General features: G+C 42.4%; 1 protein-coding gene across 1 annotated transcript; it reads left to right on the forward strand.

The window, feature by feature from the left end:
- The first annotated feature begins 3,502 nt into the window (after positions 1 to 3,502).
- mcm3 (minichromosome maintenance complex component 3) lies at positions 3,503 to 11,384 on the forward strand. The gene is made up of 17 exons (XM_031582047.2): positions 3,503 to 3,661; positions 4,208 to 4,320; positions 4,677 to 4,885; positions 5,148 to 5,278; positions 5,608 to 5,846; positions 6,072 to 6,180; positions 6,418 to 6,571; positions 6,768 to 6,899; positions 7,323 to 7,531; positions 7,769 to 7,943; positions 8,194 to 8,317; positions 8,662 to 8,812; positions 9,164 to 9,304; positions 9,665 to 9,777; positions 9,949 to 10,037; positions 10,363 to 10,444; positions 10,580 to 11,384. The coding sequence occupies exons 1-17, from the start codon at positions 3,587 to 3,589 to the stop codon at positions 10,776 to 10,778; spliced, it is 2,445 nt and encodes an 814-aa protein (XP_031437907.1). The 5' UTR covers positions 3,503 to 3,586; the 3' UTR covers positions 10,779 to 11,384.
- Positions 11,385 to 16,591: the final 5,207 nt, after the last annotated feature.

Consider the following 16,591-nt stretch of genomic DNA (forward strand, 5'->3'; position numbering starts at 1 on the left):
TGTATGATATGTGATATGCAGTAAGTCATTTTATGGGCATCCAGTTGTTTATCTTACAACAAGACTTCTGTCTTCTGACTTTAGTCCTAATATAGATAAGAATAATACAAATGTAACAATGTAAAACTATACAGTAGACTTACTGCTACATTCCACTCATCCCTGAGCAGAAATCCATCATGGTGAAATAATCAGTATATGCAATCCCTTCTTTTGTTTTTCATATTTTGTTCAGTAACAATCTGTCATTCAAGCCATTGCAATAATTGCAGTTGTATTTAATCTCTAAGAGTTCTCACTTGCTTTTTTCTGCATTTGCTTTTTTCCTGCAAATAAAAACATGAATGTTAACCCACCATAGGCTCGTTGCATTTCTTTTGGCAACATATGCTCCTTACCTTCAAATGAAGATAAAGGTAGAGGGTAAAACTACAGAGCACTATCAGATAAGGCAGTAATGCAATAATGCTGTACGTCTTAGGTCAATAAGAAATGACCTAAATGTGGTTTCTATTATAACAATAACACCAGACATGCCCCGTCTACTGTTTATCCATCCACAATGAAAAACACTGCTGACCATAAGTTAGATATAAGATATATATATATGATAGATATAAGATATATAGATATGATAGATATAATATAGATAGATATAAGATATATAGATATAAGATAGATAGATATAAGATAGATATAATATAAGATAGATATAAGATAGATAAGATAGGTAGATATAAGTTAGATAGATATAAGATAGATAGATGGATATGGATATTAGGGGTGGGGGAAAAAATCGATTTTTCGATTTCTCTCGATTCTCTCTAGAACGATTCTGTCTCGATTCAGAAAAGTTCATAATCGATTTTTTAATTAAATTTATTTATTTTTTTTTTTTTTTTACACATTCATTTTGTGTTGAAATGCAAGCTGCATCGATTATTGCATTGTTCATAGAAAGTCATAATTGTGACAAGGACACACTTTTTCTCTAATAAAAAAATAGATCTGTTGATTTTCTTTAATTATCAAACACAAAGTAGGAAGTGATTTGTGACTCTGAGTAGCAAACTCAAATGTTTTAAAAATCAAGATGCATCGATAATCGTTTTATCGGTTTAGAATTGATAATCGATAATCGGTTTAGAATCGATAATCTGTTTAGAATCGAGAATCGGTTTAGAATCGAATCGTTGACCTCTGAATCGGAATCGAATCGAATCGTGAGGTGCCAAGAGATTCCCACCCCTAATGGATATGTATATGGATGGGACGGTCTCTCAAAACATTTTCCCATAAAAAGTAAAGTGTACTATTAAAAATATTTTCATCAAACAGCTAATGATATGCAACCATTTTGGTTTTACACCCTTGTTGTTTTAGCAGCTCCTATTACCAAACAGGGAAACTCAACATGCCACATGGCTTACCGTGCCAGTTCTGACACCAGTGATTTCTTTAAATCTTTGCTCTGCCCATCCTAGTTATCTCAGAACAATCGAAATGATTGTTTCATGTAAAGGACATTTGTAGCAACAATGTAATAACATGTTTGGTGATTGGCTGCTAATAATTAAAGAAAAGTTAAACCTTAGTTGTCTTTGATTTGTTTTATTTCTGTTTCATTTCATATTTGCTGTGTACTATGGATCATTCAAATAAAGTGTGTTTTGTGGAAGTGGGTAGGCTATATCTCTTCCCCTGTGTATCACTAACTACCATTATAGAGGACGTCTTTAGACTCGCTGTCTTCTTCATTCTGCTGATTCTGCCTGTGGTGATTTATCTAGGCCTAGTGAAAACGAGGAGAAGGTAAGAATGAGAAATGACATTGATGTGAATGATGCAGCTGTGCCGCCTGCAGAAACACAGAGCAATGGATTACATACACACATTGTAAATCACATGTACATGTAAATGTATGTACACATGTACATACATTTACATTCACATGTAGTCATTTAGCAGACGCTTTTGTCCAAATCGACGTACAAGGGAGAGAACAGTCAAGCTAAGAGCAATAAAAAGCATGGTGTAACAATAAATACTACTTTACATGAGAATTAGAAAACAACGACCTAGAAACAAGGAAAAATAAGTCCAGGAATGTAACTGCTGAAGTGCAAGTTAAGCGCTGGTCAGGTGCCAGTTAGGAAGGGAGGTGCTCTCTGAAGAGTTGGGTCTTCAAAAGCTTCTTGAAGGTAGAGAGGGACGCCCCTGCTCTGGTAGTACTAGGCAGTTCGTTCCACCAACGTGGAACTACAAATGAGAATAGTCTGGATTGCCGTGCTTGCACAGACGGCAGTGCCAAACGACGCTCACTAGACGACTATATGAACAAGTTATTAGTAGTCTCTGCTTAAATAGTTTTTTTTAAATCCCATCATCATTTGTTTTACCTCACAGTAGTCAGCCACCTATTAGACTTCAGGTTCTGGAGTAGGCTGGTGAATGGCATACCTGCTACATAACAACATTTTCTATTTTGCTCTGATACATGAAAACCTTGTTTTATTCAACAATGACCGTTTGAACAGCTATACTGTAACGTCCTGTCATCCACATAGGCCTATTTTAAAGTTCTGATTACTTTCATTTCAGCTCAGGAGTAACCTTAATTACAAATTCTTCTGATCTTCATCTCATTTTTACATATGCCAACCCAATATTCAACATTCCACAACAGGCAGGACACTTGAAGTGGTGTTCTCTAGGCTACTACAGTATGTGCTGGCAAGCAAATCATGTTCTTTGCTCGTGGCTGTAATATAAATTGAATAAAGACAGTTATAAATGTTGTATTAGATGCCTTTTATGATTGCTAAAGACATCTGACCACACATTAACACAACATTACAAATCTCGCAGATGATTTTAATAAAGAGATCCCTGCAATAACTAAGGTGTGGTAAGAAAGGATACCTCAGATATACCATAACAAGAAGGACATTTATCTGTGCCGGCTGCTCTTAGAACCATAGTGGTCACTGAAATACTTAAAGCAAAGCCAGTCTACAAATGATCTGAACCTGAGCCTGAACACTTCCGGTTTGTTACCCTGCTTGTCTTCGGCCTAATAGAAATGCTATCTAAACATTCGTAGCATTCCCCAACAGAAGTAAAAAACCATGTACTCACACAACTTTTTAAATGTTGTGTGGTTAATGTTAATATGTCCTGTTAATGTTAATATGTTCGCAACTCAACTTACACGCATAACAGAGGATTTTTCACAGGGCCTCTGATCACACTCACTTCCCAGAGTGTGCTAACATTTCTCGCAGTGCAGCCTTTTCACTTCTCTTCAGCGCATGCACCAGCCAGGAGGTCTTTTCGCGGGAATACTTGAAAAGAGGCGGGGGTACTTCTATGCTGTGTTTTCTATTGGTCACAAAAAAAGAAAGCGCCGAATATGCTAATTGCATTCGGCGTACTAACCAATCAAACGACATATATCAACCACGTGGGTGTTGTGTGGCGCGAAAAGTTTCGCAAATCTTGGAAAGAACTGCTGTCGGAGTAGATGCAGGGACGACAGGATCTATTTTGCTATTAAACAACCACATTTTTCATTAACTTTACCAAAATGGCTGCTGAAGTAGTCGACGACCAAGCGATGAGGGAAGCTCAAAGGGACTATCTAGATTTTCTTGATGATGATGTAAGTATTCATTATTTGATGTTGCTGTTAAGGAGTATGGTCCGAGTAAACTAGGACACTATCATTCATGGATTGGCTTTAACCAGCGTGCTAAACTAACCAAAATACACAAGCTGTGCTTACCAGACACGTTTCGTTATAACAGTCTGCTTCATTTATCATAACTTATCCAGCTAACCTTAACTTTTGTGTGACTTTGTATTGTGGCGACTGTGCAGCAGCCAGGCAGTATTAGCCAACTAGCACAAGTTAGCTAGAACCGAACAATGGGATAACGATAGCCTGTGTAAAGTCGTTAGTGAAGTTGCTATTTGTCGTTATGTTTATTCTAAGTAACGTTGTTGTGCATATTATGTTACTTGACTACTTATAGCGTGTTAATAACGTCGAAATAACTAAATGGTTGGAAATGCCGTTTCATGTTACTTCACAATGTTATTAATAACTGACGTTAGTTATTTTAGGCCCGTTCAGTTTGATGTTCGCATGTGACTTATCGTTGATATTTGCTAGTTTAATGTATTTTCTTAACGTCAATTACTCTAGCAAGATCAAGGCATCTACCAGAGCAAAGTGCGGGACATGATCAGCGAAAACAAGTTTCGCCTTATCGTGAACATCAACGACCTCCGGCGGCGTAACGAGGCGCGTGCTGCCAGGTGAGTGAGGCGGCTTTTCTTGTTTGAGATTGGCGTCACTACTTCCTATGCTGAATTGTATTAGAGGTTGGTCAGTGAATGCATGGGCAATACGTTAAAATGTTGAATTCATGACTTTGGTTTTAAACTCTGTCCATTGTCCAACTGATAATAGATGGACATATTCAGTTTACATCTATGCCAAAAGGTTCATGTGATTTATAGCACTGTAAAAAAGTCCAGTGCAGTTGCTTCTAGTTGGCAAGCCTATAGATGAGCACAAAGCATGAGAGAATTATAATCTTAAAAGACTGATTACTCAAAATCAATTGAGTCTTGCAGACAAGGCACTTCGCTAATATTCTAATCCTATGCAGGCTGATGAACAACGCCTTCGAGGAGCTCCTTGCCTTCCAGCGTGCGCTGAAGGACCTGGTGGCGTCTGTGGATGCCACCTACGCCAAGCAGCATGAGGAGTTCTTCGTGGGCCTCGAGGGCAGTTTCGGCAGCAAGCACGTGACTCCCCGCACCCTCACCTCCCGCCTGCTGGGCAGCATGGTGTGTGTGGAGGGCATCCTCACCAAATGTGAGTCCCGTTTTACACCGCAGGCTCACCATGTAGCCCTAAAAGGTCTAGACCTCAAGGCACAAATACTAGTATGCGGTTGCTACATTGTAATAGAAGTGGTACCCTAACCATCAGATCCAGGTGTTTAATACAAGGTGTACTTCAATGCCCCTGTGCCCAACCAAAGTAGTGAAGTACATCAAATGTTGTACAGAATGGAGAATGTGTAATTGTTTGGGCTCTTTTTGATCCAAGAGTTGTCTGCTTTCCGTCTCTAAAGGTTCCCTGGTGCGCCCCAAGGTGGTCCGCAGCGTGCACTACTGCCCCACGACCAAGAAGACGATTGAGCGCAAATACACCGACATGACTTCGCTAGATGCCTTTCCCTCAAGTGCCATCTACCCTACTAAGGTATGCATTGTAATAAGGCCTCTGTTAAAGTATGCATTGTAGTAAGGAGTCTATTAAAGAGGCATTTTGTCTTAAACCAGCACTGTAGGCTCTGACACAAGTAGCCAATCACATTAGCTTGCCTTAAAAGTTCCAAATACAATCCAATTTGTGCATGTTCTCTTTGCTAGCTTTCTGAAACCATCTCTTAATCACATTGTCTGTTTCTTTATGCTGTATGTTTTGACTGTCTGACTATCCTCAGCCAGTACCGTGAGCTCTACATTCCCATGATACCGCATACACAGCCCTAACCCTGCCTTCCTCCCACGGCTTCCACCCTCCCACAGGACGAGGAGAACAACCCTCTGGAAACAGAGTTTGGTCTGTCCATCTATAAGGACCATCAGACAGTGACAGTGCAGGAGATGCCAGAGAAGGCTCCAGCCGGCCAGCTGCCCCGCTCTGTGGACATCATCCTGGACAACGACCTGGTGGACATGGTGAAGCCTGGGGACCGAGTACAGATCATCGGTACATACCGCTGCCTGCCTGGCAAGCACGGTGGCTTCACCTCCGGTACCTTCAGGTAAGCAAAAGCATTCTCTTCTAGCTTTCCTATCTGATAAGGTACTCTACATTTCAACATTCTCATTGCGTCTCCTTCAGAGGCTGTAGGAAAAAAATAAACAAGAAAGGAATTTTTTTGTTATGCTGGCATTCAGCCTTTCATTTGGTCGTGTGAAGGATCTGTGTAGACATTTTGGCACAGTGTGTCTTAACTTGAGTGCCTTTTTTCCTCTTCTTGAATCAGGACCATCATGATTGCGAGCCAGGTGAAGCAGCTAAGCAAAGAGGCCGCTCCATACTTCTCCGCTGATGACGTGTTGAAGATCAAGTCCTTCAGCAAGTCCCGCTCTAAGGTGAAGAGCAGCAGTGTTAACTGTCACTTAGAACAATACGAGTCTGTTCTTTTCAGAGTGAAATTGTGAGCCGAAATTATTGCCCATAACTGACTGAGGGAGATCAAAGAGCTCTAAGAAGTAACTAACTGAATTAAAGAAATTTATTGAATTTTTTACTTATTAAATAATTTCTGTCTCTGTTTTTGTCTCTTTTCCTCCCTTTGCTCTTTTTCCTGCACACTCTCCTTTCTGCAGAATGTGTTTGATCAACTGGCTCGCTCGTTGGCGCCCAGTATCCATGGGCACGACTACATCAAGAAAGCCATTTTGTGCATGCTGTTGGGTGGGGTGGAGAAGGTTCTGGAAAACGGCTCACGTCTTCGTGGAGACATCAATGTCCTGCTCATCGGTATGTCCAGCAAGATAGGGATTGACACTTTTTGGATTTGCTCAGTATCCATTTCATTTTGGTGGATTCTTTGCAGAAATTAAATAATTCATTGCCACGGTTGAGACCCAACTTCAGTTGTCTTCTACTTCTTTGTCCTGACCTTGTTAGTGTTTGTAGTGACCTTCCTAATCTTTCCCTCTCTCTGCTTCTCTAGGTGACCCATCAGTGGCCAAGTCCCAGCTGCTGCGTTACGTGCTGCACACCGCGCCTCGCGCCATCCCCACCACGGGCCGAGGCTCATCCGGCGTCGGGCTCACCGCAGCCGTCACCACCGACCAGGAGACAGGTACTGCCCCCAGATCAGTGGCTTGGTGGTCAAATGTAACGTTTTGGAGAGACATGTGTGCAGTCCGTAGAGTAGTCGTTAGATTCCAGGATGGTGATGCTGAGACCACAGACTCACAGCTCTGCACAAGCAGCAGATCTAGGTTTTCTGCTTTAGTGAACTATACGTCTCACCAACGGCCATCTTGACAGATGCGATATTTGCATTCACCTAAGCTATACTTACATATACATTACATTTACCATACTTACACTCACTTCATTTACATACTTAGGTGATCACCAAACTCAGGTACCGTTTTATTTGGTTGTAGTACCTGGCCTAGCCTCTAGGGGATGTGTGGTCTGTCATGGTAGTGGAGAATGAAAGGAGAGGCGAAGTGATCTGAGTTCCCTGGGTTCCGCGCTCCTCTTCCTCCCTCAGGTGAGCGTGTCCTAGAAGCGGGCGCCATGGTGCTGGCGGACAGGGGAGTGGTCTGCATCGACGAGTTTGACAAGATGTCGGACATGGATCGCACGGCCATCCACGAGGTCATGGAGCAGGGTCGCGTCACGATCGCTAAGGCAGGCATCCACGCCAGGCTGAATGCCCGCTGTAGCGTGCTGGCGGCTGCCAACCCCGTCTACGGCAGGGTAAGCGACACTCCTCACTTCCACTCCTCACCTCCTGCACTTCATCTAGATTGGTAATCTCGAAACCATAGAAGACCCTCTTTGCCCGCACAAGTCTATGAACAACCAAACCACTTGCCAGATCTAGATCTAGGCTTTGCCGGCTATAAGTGCATGTCAGGGCAATACACTAACCACAGTCAAAAGCAAGTCTTGTGTTGCGTGTAACATCTTTTCTCTTTTTGTGCCCTCTTGCAGTATGATCAGTATAAGACTCCTATGGAGAACATTGGCCTGCAGGACTCTCTGCTCTCCCGATTCGACCTGCTCTTCATCATGCTGGACACGATGGACGCGGAGCAGGACCGCGTCATCTCCGAGCACGTGCTGCGCATGCACCGCTACCGAGACCCCAAAGAACAGGACGGAGGCGGTACGTCGGGCTCTGTGTTAAAACGGGATTTGTGTGTGTGTGTGTGTGTTTGAGTGTGACATCTTTCCTGATAGCATTGCTGTGTGACTGCTGCTGGGGAGGGAATGTAACATTTTGTGCATGTGCCACATTTATTTGTATGATTAGTTGTCAGTGTATTGTGCGTGTTTGTTTACCTTCATATGGATATACAGTCAGTGTATACATACATCTGTATGTTGCATGAGTTTGTTGTTGTTGCATGTTGCAGTGATGCCCTTCGGTGGCGCTGTGGACGTGCTGGCCACTGAGGACCCAGACATAGCTCAGGAGGAGCTGGAGGAAATGCAGATCTACGAGAAGCACAACAACCTGCTGCACGGCAAGAGACGCAGGTAAGCGATATGTGTCACACAACTCTCGTTCTCCAAAAACATCTTTATTGTTGCATACGTAGTACAACTCATTTGAGCACACCGACTTGCTGTGTCTCGGAAAAAAAAACCATACACCGGCAAATACACACAGATGTTTGGCATAGACACAGTAGGCCCTAGGCTATCCTGACACAAAGAAATCAAGAAATTGATATTTCTGTTTAGTATACATACATCAAAAAAAAATTGTATTTCCACTGAGCATTGAAAAGCTTTGCTCCCCTATAGTATTGTCTTTGTGATCCGGTCACATTATTACCAAGTTGACTACAAACGTACTGTTCTCCTTTGTGTTGGCCCAGGGACCGGATAGTGAGCAAGGAGTTCATGAAGAAGTACATTCACGTTGCCAAGGCGATCACCCCAGTGCTGACCACCGAGGCAGCCAGTCACATCGCTGAGGAGTATTCCAGGCTCCGCAGCCAGGAGCAGATGGGCTCAGACATCGCCAGGGTAACCAGATGCCATCTGCACACACACACACACACACACACAAAAACACACACACACACAAAAACACACACACACACACACACAAAAACACACACACACACAAAAACACACACACACACAAAAACACACACACACACACACAAAACACAAACACACAAAGCCTCACATGTGCACCTAAAATATAATGCACCTGTACAGATCTATGTATAGAAAATCCCTTTATGGTACTCTTTGGGCTCCGAACTATAGTATGTGTGTTAATGAATAAGTGTTTTTGTTAATCCTGGCATATATATGTGACGGCACACCTAGAGACAGAGTGTAACTGTCCTCTTGTCCCCCCTCTCTCAGACGTCCCCAGTGACGGCCCGATCGCTGGAGACTCTGATCCGTCTGTCCACGGCTCACGCCAAGTGCCGCATGAGCAAACTTGTGGAGCTGGAGGACACAGAAGTTGCCGTGGAGCTCGTCCAGTTCGCCTACTTCAAGAAGGTGAGCAGAGGGGGGCACTGTGGCGCAAGCAGTAGCCCCGACCACATTCGGGCCTGACGCCCATGGAGGACACGGGTTCGAATCCGGCCCGATGTCATTTCTCCTGTCAGCTCTTCTCCCTCTCATTTCCTGTCCCACTCTTCACTGCACTATCGATTAAAGGCACAAAAAGCCCAAAAATAAATCTTTAAAAAAAAAAAAAAAGAAGGTGGGCAGCCTCAACACCCCCTCTCTGTTGGCCTCCTGGAGGACCCGAGGCCTTGTTTGTGAATCTCTTCGTTCTCTCCCCGTTTTGTATTTGTTTGGCATGTGAAGGGTTGAATGACCTGTTTCTTGTCCTGCCTCTGCGCTTGTCGTCAGGTCCTGGAGAAGGAGAAGAAGCGCTCAAGGGCCGAGGGACATGACACTGCTACTGAGGATGAGGAGGAGGAGGATGAAGACGAGGAGGAGACGCCACGGCCACCACGCAAGAGGTAAGGCCTGTCATCCAGTGTGTGTGTGTGTGTGTGTGTGTGTGTGTGTGTGTGTGTGTGTGTGTGTGTGTGATTAGTGTTGGTGTGTGATTACTCATGCTACTTTATTTTTCCTGTGTGAATGCGTGCACTCATGTCTTTTGCTGTTGTCCTCCCTCCATTGGCCACCAGGGGTCGTCGTTCTGAGGAGCGCAGGCCCTCTCAGGGCAGTGAGCCGTATGACCCCTATGACTTCACCACAGAGGGACAGGTTCCACAAAGTACGTGACACAGCAACACACTTCTCCAAACTACAGCTACCGCTCCTCAATTCCTTTACCAGCCATGCCTTTAGAACAAGGCAGACTGGTCTTTGTATAGCGTTATAGGTGACTTCGTGAAATAAGCAAACCAAAATCTATAATATAATATGATATATAATGAAATATATTTCAGTATTCTTACAGTAGAAAACTGGATCCATGTGCAGAGTGAACCGCTGTAAAAAGAGATATACGAGAGAGATATGGTATAATGTCTTGAATATAATGGGGAAAACTGTTGAGTCATTCTAAATGTCTATTTTCTCATTTCTATCTCTTGTAGTCCATTCCCCTGCTCCCAGGCCAGCCGAGGAGCCTATGGAGACGCCACCAGAGAAGGGCCAGACTGAGGTCTCACCAGACAGGTGAGACGATGTATTCTAACTTCAGGATGTCACTATTTGACACTGTCAAGTGTTGGCATGACTAGTGCAACTGGTTGATAAAGCTTTGGTAATGTAATACATTCAGATTAATATATATGTGATGTGTGTCTCCAGGCTGAAGGCGTTTAAGGCGGCTCTGCTGGAGGTGTTCCGTGTGACCCACGCCCAGTCCGTGGGCATGAATTCCATGCTGGAGGGCATCGCTAAGAGCCCCGCGGGGCCCTTCACCCCTGGCGAGGTGCGCGCCAGCCTCTCCCGCATGCAGGATGACAACCAGGTCATGGTCACTGATGACATTATCTTCCTCATCTAAGACCTAGGAGATGATGATGATGAGGAGGAGGCGAAGAGCGTCATGGAGAGGAAAGAGTTTAGCTCCGCAGGCCCCGTTTGGTCTAATCTGAGTGTGACACCGTTTAACCTATGCAGAAAGAAAAACTGCCACATTTTACTTTTTTAGTTTTACTTTTTTAATCTGTATTATATGTTTGAAGACCTTTTACTTGCTCTGGTGGTTTCCATTTTAGGTTAAACAGCGTCTGAATTGAGCTCAGATTAGTCATCGTGAATCCATATGGTGTTTCCATTCCACAACTCATGTTCTGATTAGAAATCTGCTACAGGGAAACAGCAAGGCTGCATCATGTAGGATTCTGGTCTGTTTTTACATGATTTCTTTCAAGGAAGGATGGTTGTCTTGTAAATATTTTATTTTTTATTTCATTCTAATAGTCCTTTTTAAAAAGAAAGAAGCCAAGTGGCTGTGTTTCTGAAAGGACAAATAAATAATATGTTGTATTCACTAGGGGTGTGAGGTGTCTTCTTTTCTTCGTGGAATGCGACTTGTTTATTCTGAACATCTATTTTACATTAGGTTATAGCAGCGTTTCTCAAAGTGTGGGGCGCAGAGACGTGACAGGTAGGGCACGAATGGACGCGATGAACGGGAGATTTTCCCGTTGCAATGCCTTCCTTTATAGACAATAACGATCATACACTCCCATCGCACTAAACAACCACACTCAAACAAAGAAATATTGTATTAATTAGCCTATTAAGTATTGTATTAATTAGCCTGTTGTTAACCTTTCCTGCTAGTCGTAGTAGGAGATTACAGGGGAGGCTTGTGTTTACTGCTCCAGGGCCGAAGTGTTCTATTTTCTAAACTCCGGGGTTATCTCCCTTCAGTCTGCGGTTGATGAGCAAATGAATGGCAACTTGATTTGACCCGAGGATTTATTCTCCACACTGGTTGCACAGAGATCAACGTTACAGCAACATAACTTTTATCCGTGTGCATCACCGTTCTCTGTCTCTCTCTCACTCTCTCTCTCTCTCGCTCTACCACAGCCGTAGCCTACGTGTTGCTCCATTATACATTATAGGAGCAGCACCATTATACAACACTGTATTAACATAAAATGGGGGACCGGGATTAAAATGTGACCTGGAACCATAGTGTGAAAATTTTGATTGACGTCGGCGTATTAATTGCAGCGGGACCCCTTTCCCGGAGCATGAAACTGTAGTGGGCGATAGGCTAATATTGACGTTATGGATACATTTGTGACACAAAATCCAAAGGTTGGCGATTCAGTACCAGTGGCGAAAAAGACAGCCGATCCATCAAAAAATCAACCTAAAAGAAGATTTCAATATTTTGACAATTTTACATTGCATTACATTTACTCATTTACTTATATCCAAAGCGACAAGTGAGATTTTAACTTGCCCTACCATTGATAACACAATTGCATAGTAGGCCCTTGCCCTTATTCTTATTTTTGGAACTCAGCCCATTTGAGGCAAGGATTGACACCATTGCACTTTTATTTTCTCTATTTCTGAACTGATGTTATTTGTTATTGATTAAGATGTAGAACTTATCGTTATTTCAATAAATTTGACAATTTTAAGCTTGGCCTACCATTTTATTGGAGCGATGAGGGACAGGTGGGGCTTGAAAAGGCCCCCTTGTTCAAAGTGGGGAATGACAGAAAAAGTTTGAGAACAACTGGGTTATAGTAATCTCTGCTCATAATGATTCTTGATAGGTTTTTAACATGGCTTCGGGATTTGAAGATCACCTTGCCCACCCAGGTAACCACTAGTACGACCTTGACTTCAAGTCAGACGCGCGCACATTGCAGCTAACTTCTGGCTTGTTAGGCCCACGTGAACAGCTGGCGGTCCGCAAAAATACATACTTGAGTCTCAAAAGCTTCTCACACACATCAGGTAAACGCGGGAACTTTTGTTTGTGCAAACCAACGATTTTTTAACACCAGCTGATCGGCGTTGGTGTGTGGAGGTAGACTTAAGGCACAGAGTAGGTCAACGTGGGAGGATGTGCCTCGCTGTTCGTAACTCTCTGACTGTTTTCAAAGGTGACAGTGCACGGTTGTTGATAACCATCAGCGTGTTCTTGAATGCAAAGCTCCGCGTTGCTCGGTGTACATCAGCAAACAGTAGCTGTTAGCCGTGTTGAGTTTTTCACTCTAGTCATATCTCAAGTAGACGTTTGGCAAAAATCGTGGCTCTGCAATGGTGCACAGTCCTTAAACAGCTCGGCTGCAGCATATTGGTGTGATTATGCAAGTCTTCTCAGTGTTGAGAAACATCTTACTTCTTAAACTCTGGAATATAGCAACAGTACATTCCCAGTGTTCCATCTCACAATCCCTTCACCTCTTAAAAGTTGTTTATGGTACCAAAGGACCTTACTGTCCTTTCTGAACAATTATCCACATGTTTCTCTTTCTACCTCAAGGCAAAATGTTAATGCCAACTGTACAGTGATTGCCCATAAGTGGTGGCTTGGTGAAGGGAGTGACTCAGACTTGGAGGGATTTTTAACCTTTCCATTGAGGTGGTTTCAGGTTTGCTGTCATCGTACAGGAAATCGCATCAGCATGTCTTTGACCCCATTTTTGTTCAAGCAGGAGCAGATAGACATTAAATGACGTCCACAATATGAAGAGCATTACATCGGAAACCTTCGACCATATACAGTACGCCTATCTATTGCAACTGATACATACTAAATATTTTAGCGATCTCACGGAGTCGAGGAAATTTTGAACCTGTGCGCCTCTCCAGTCTGAAGCTATCTGCCCAAGTCGTTTTGCATGTTTAAGAAACTTAGCTTATGTCATTGTGATCTTTAATCAACGTTCTAACAAATGACACATTTCAAGACTTGGTGGCTTTTAATGTTATTGTGTTATCTAGACAAACATGCAACCAGCTGTACCCACGCAGTAAAATCGCATTGTCTCAAATGTTGTTAGGCCAAGAGTACAAATCAGTCATACTTCAAAACCGTCAAATGCAGATAATATTTGTGAAGACAAATTAAAACACATTTGTATATTTGTTATATTTGAGCTCACTGCCAATAATTTGTATAATTCTAAGATGAAGGATATACAAATATTAGGTATTTTTAGAATTGCAAGGGGTATTTTGTGTGTTTGTGTGAATTACCAATTATCCATTGTAACAGTTGTTTTCCAGGCTCAGGATAAAAATAAGAACTGAAATTAGATGGTTTTTTTGAATGGTAACTTTTGACATAAATTGATTAGGCAGAAGAAAAGTACCCTTTGTGTTTATGATCTAATGGTGGACAGTATGAACTACTTAGATATTATTGATCATCATTTTTTAAGCAGACAAGCAAAAGAAATATCCCATGAAAAATCACGTTTACTAGTTACTAGTACCAACGCACAAGTGTACCAACTCTACTCTACATTAACACCAAACATCTCAAACATCAACATTAACACAGAGGAAACAATAAACATTTGAAACTAGAACATTAAAACCAAATTTACAAACACAAACATTCTACACTACAAACACATCAAATAACAAGCAAAACACAGAAGTACAGGCAATCACACATACATCACTCCTGCATCATGCCACAGTATTTATGGTTGGTAAAAGAACACGATATTTCAATAGGATAAGTCAGTAAATATATAACAAAGAGTGTCTCTGTACGGGACAAAATAAAACAGGATGTTGAAAAGGTATGGCAGTACCTGCCACCAGTTTTCCCATAGAATCATGAGTGTGTACAACTGAAAGTCACATCAGATCCATTCTAGTTCAGCTGCTCGTTCTGTACATTTACGAGCATATTTATTTCATGTTGGATTTTAGAATTTCACTTTAAAACCCTTCCCCAAAGGGGATCTCCTGCTGTAAACCCTGCTTCCACTCCTCAGCAAGGACCCATGCGGTCTGGGTTCCAGGCAAGCCATCCTGTTAGTCTCTGGTGTCTTACCATTGAACCACAACAAAGATGACTCTTGGGAAGCACCTCTGGTTGCTCACACACCTCACTACAAGCCACAGGTGTTAAATGACTCATGGCACACGTTTAGGAAGCATTGTCATTGCCTACTTTGCTAAACTAGAAGTATCGGTGCTAGCCTCTTTGGAGCCTCAGAGTAATCATTTAAGTGAATCTGTGACAGCACACACAACCGAGAACTGACATTTGTGGGTTTGTGGGTCAACAGCGTAAAACGATCTTAAGGTGGCCGGGGGGGGGGGTGTTGTTCCGGTATTATTGGAAGTAGGAAGGACTCATGGCACACTCTTAAGAAGCATCGTCATTGCCTACTTTGCTAAACTAGATGTATCGGTGCTAGCCTCTTAAGAAGCATTGTCATTGCCTACTTGCTAAACTAAAAGTATCGGTGCTAGCCTCTTAGGAAGCATTGTCATTGCCTACTTGCTGAAGTAGAAGTATCGGTGCTAGCCTCTTAGGAAGCATTGTCATTGCCTTCTTGCTAAACTAAAAGTATCGGTGCCAGCCTCTTAGGAAGCATTGTCATTGCCTACTTGCTAAACTAAAAGTATCGGTGCTAGCCTCTTAGGAAGCATTGTCATTGCCTACTTGCTAAACTAAAAGTATCGGTGCCAGCCTCTTAGGAAGCATCGTCATTGCCTACTTGCTAAACTAGATGTATCGGTGCTAGCCTCTTAGGAAGCATTGTCATTGCCTACTTGCTAAACTAAAAGTATCGGTGCTAGCCTCTTAGGAGCCTCAGAGTTATCATTGAAGCGAATCTATGACACCCCACACAACCGAGAACTGACATTTGTGGGTTTGTGGGTCAACAGCGTGAAATGATCGCAAGGTGGCCGGGGGGGGGGGGGGTTCTTCCGGTGTTATTGGAAGTAGGAAGGAGTCACACAGACTGGGTCGATACAAATCTTCATGCATAGTCACTATTTAGATATCATGCACCATCAATCAGATTGGGTTTCTGTTCCAGTGGCACAGTGACAATAGCGGTCTTTTGGGTCAGGTGATTTAGATCTAGGTATTAGAAGGTGTTTATTGCTGAAAATAATTAAGTAACACCATCTCTGCATCTCATTTGAAAAGGAGGTCAGGGTGAGAATTAGTTGGGCTGGGGTAAAAAGGAGGACAGTTGTTATCTAACAGAACATGTAGCTAGTGGCCATGATTGAACAGTTTTTATACATGATTTGACTGCATATTGTGATCATATAAAAAGAACACAATATATTCCCAAATAATTATAACAATATATACAAAGTTGAACTTGGCTGTAGCATACATCGTGCTGCTACAAAATGTGAAGTTTTATGTTCTAATTTAGAATAAACAAAATAGTATTCAGTATTATTTAGTATCATAGCTACTAGATTATTGAAATTGATTGATATGAATTACTCTGATATTATAATATCCTCAATTTCCCTTGTTATGGTATAGCAGTAACAACATTATACACCAACAAATATAAGAAATAGAAAATATAAGTCAGAATATAGTGAGAGAATGTCAGTGTGCCAATAAATAGCATTACATTATAGGCCTTTTCTGCGCACAGTAACTGCATTGTCTTTAATACGACCTACTAAGACATGTAATGAGAGGTTCAGGCAGCCAGGCACTCATTTGGTGAATGCATTCATGGCATTCATGGTAAATATCTGTTTCATGTGTATATAATGATGCATCACCTGTTCATCAGCATTATTGTACAGGATGCAGAGATGCACAGGAAGTAGGCTGTGTCTGCTGTCTGTATATAACTCAGACAGAGTCAGACACCATCATCAGCAACTGCAGCA

The sequence above is a fragment of the Clupea harengus genome, chromosome 15, assembly GCF_900700415.2.
Source record: "Clupea harengus chromosome 15, Ch_v2.0.2, whole genome shotgun sequence".
Taxonomy (NCBI): domain Eukaryota; kingdom Metazoa; phylum Chordata; class Actinopteri; order Clupeiformes; family Clupeidae; genus Clupea; species Clupea harengus.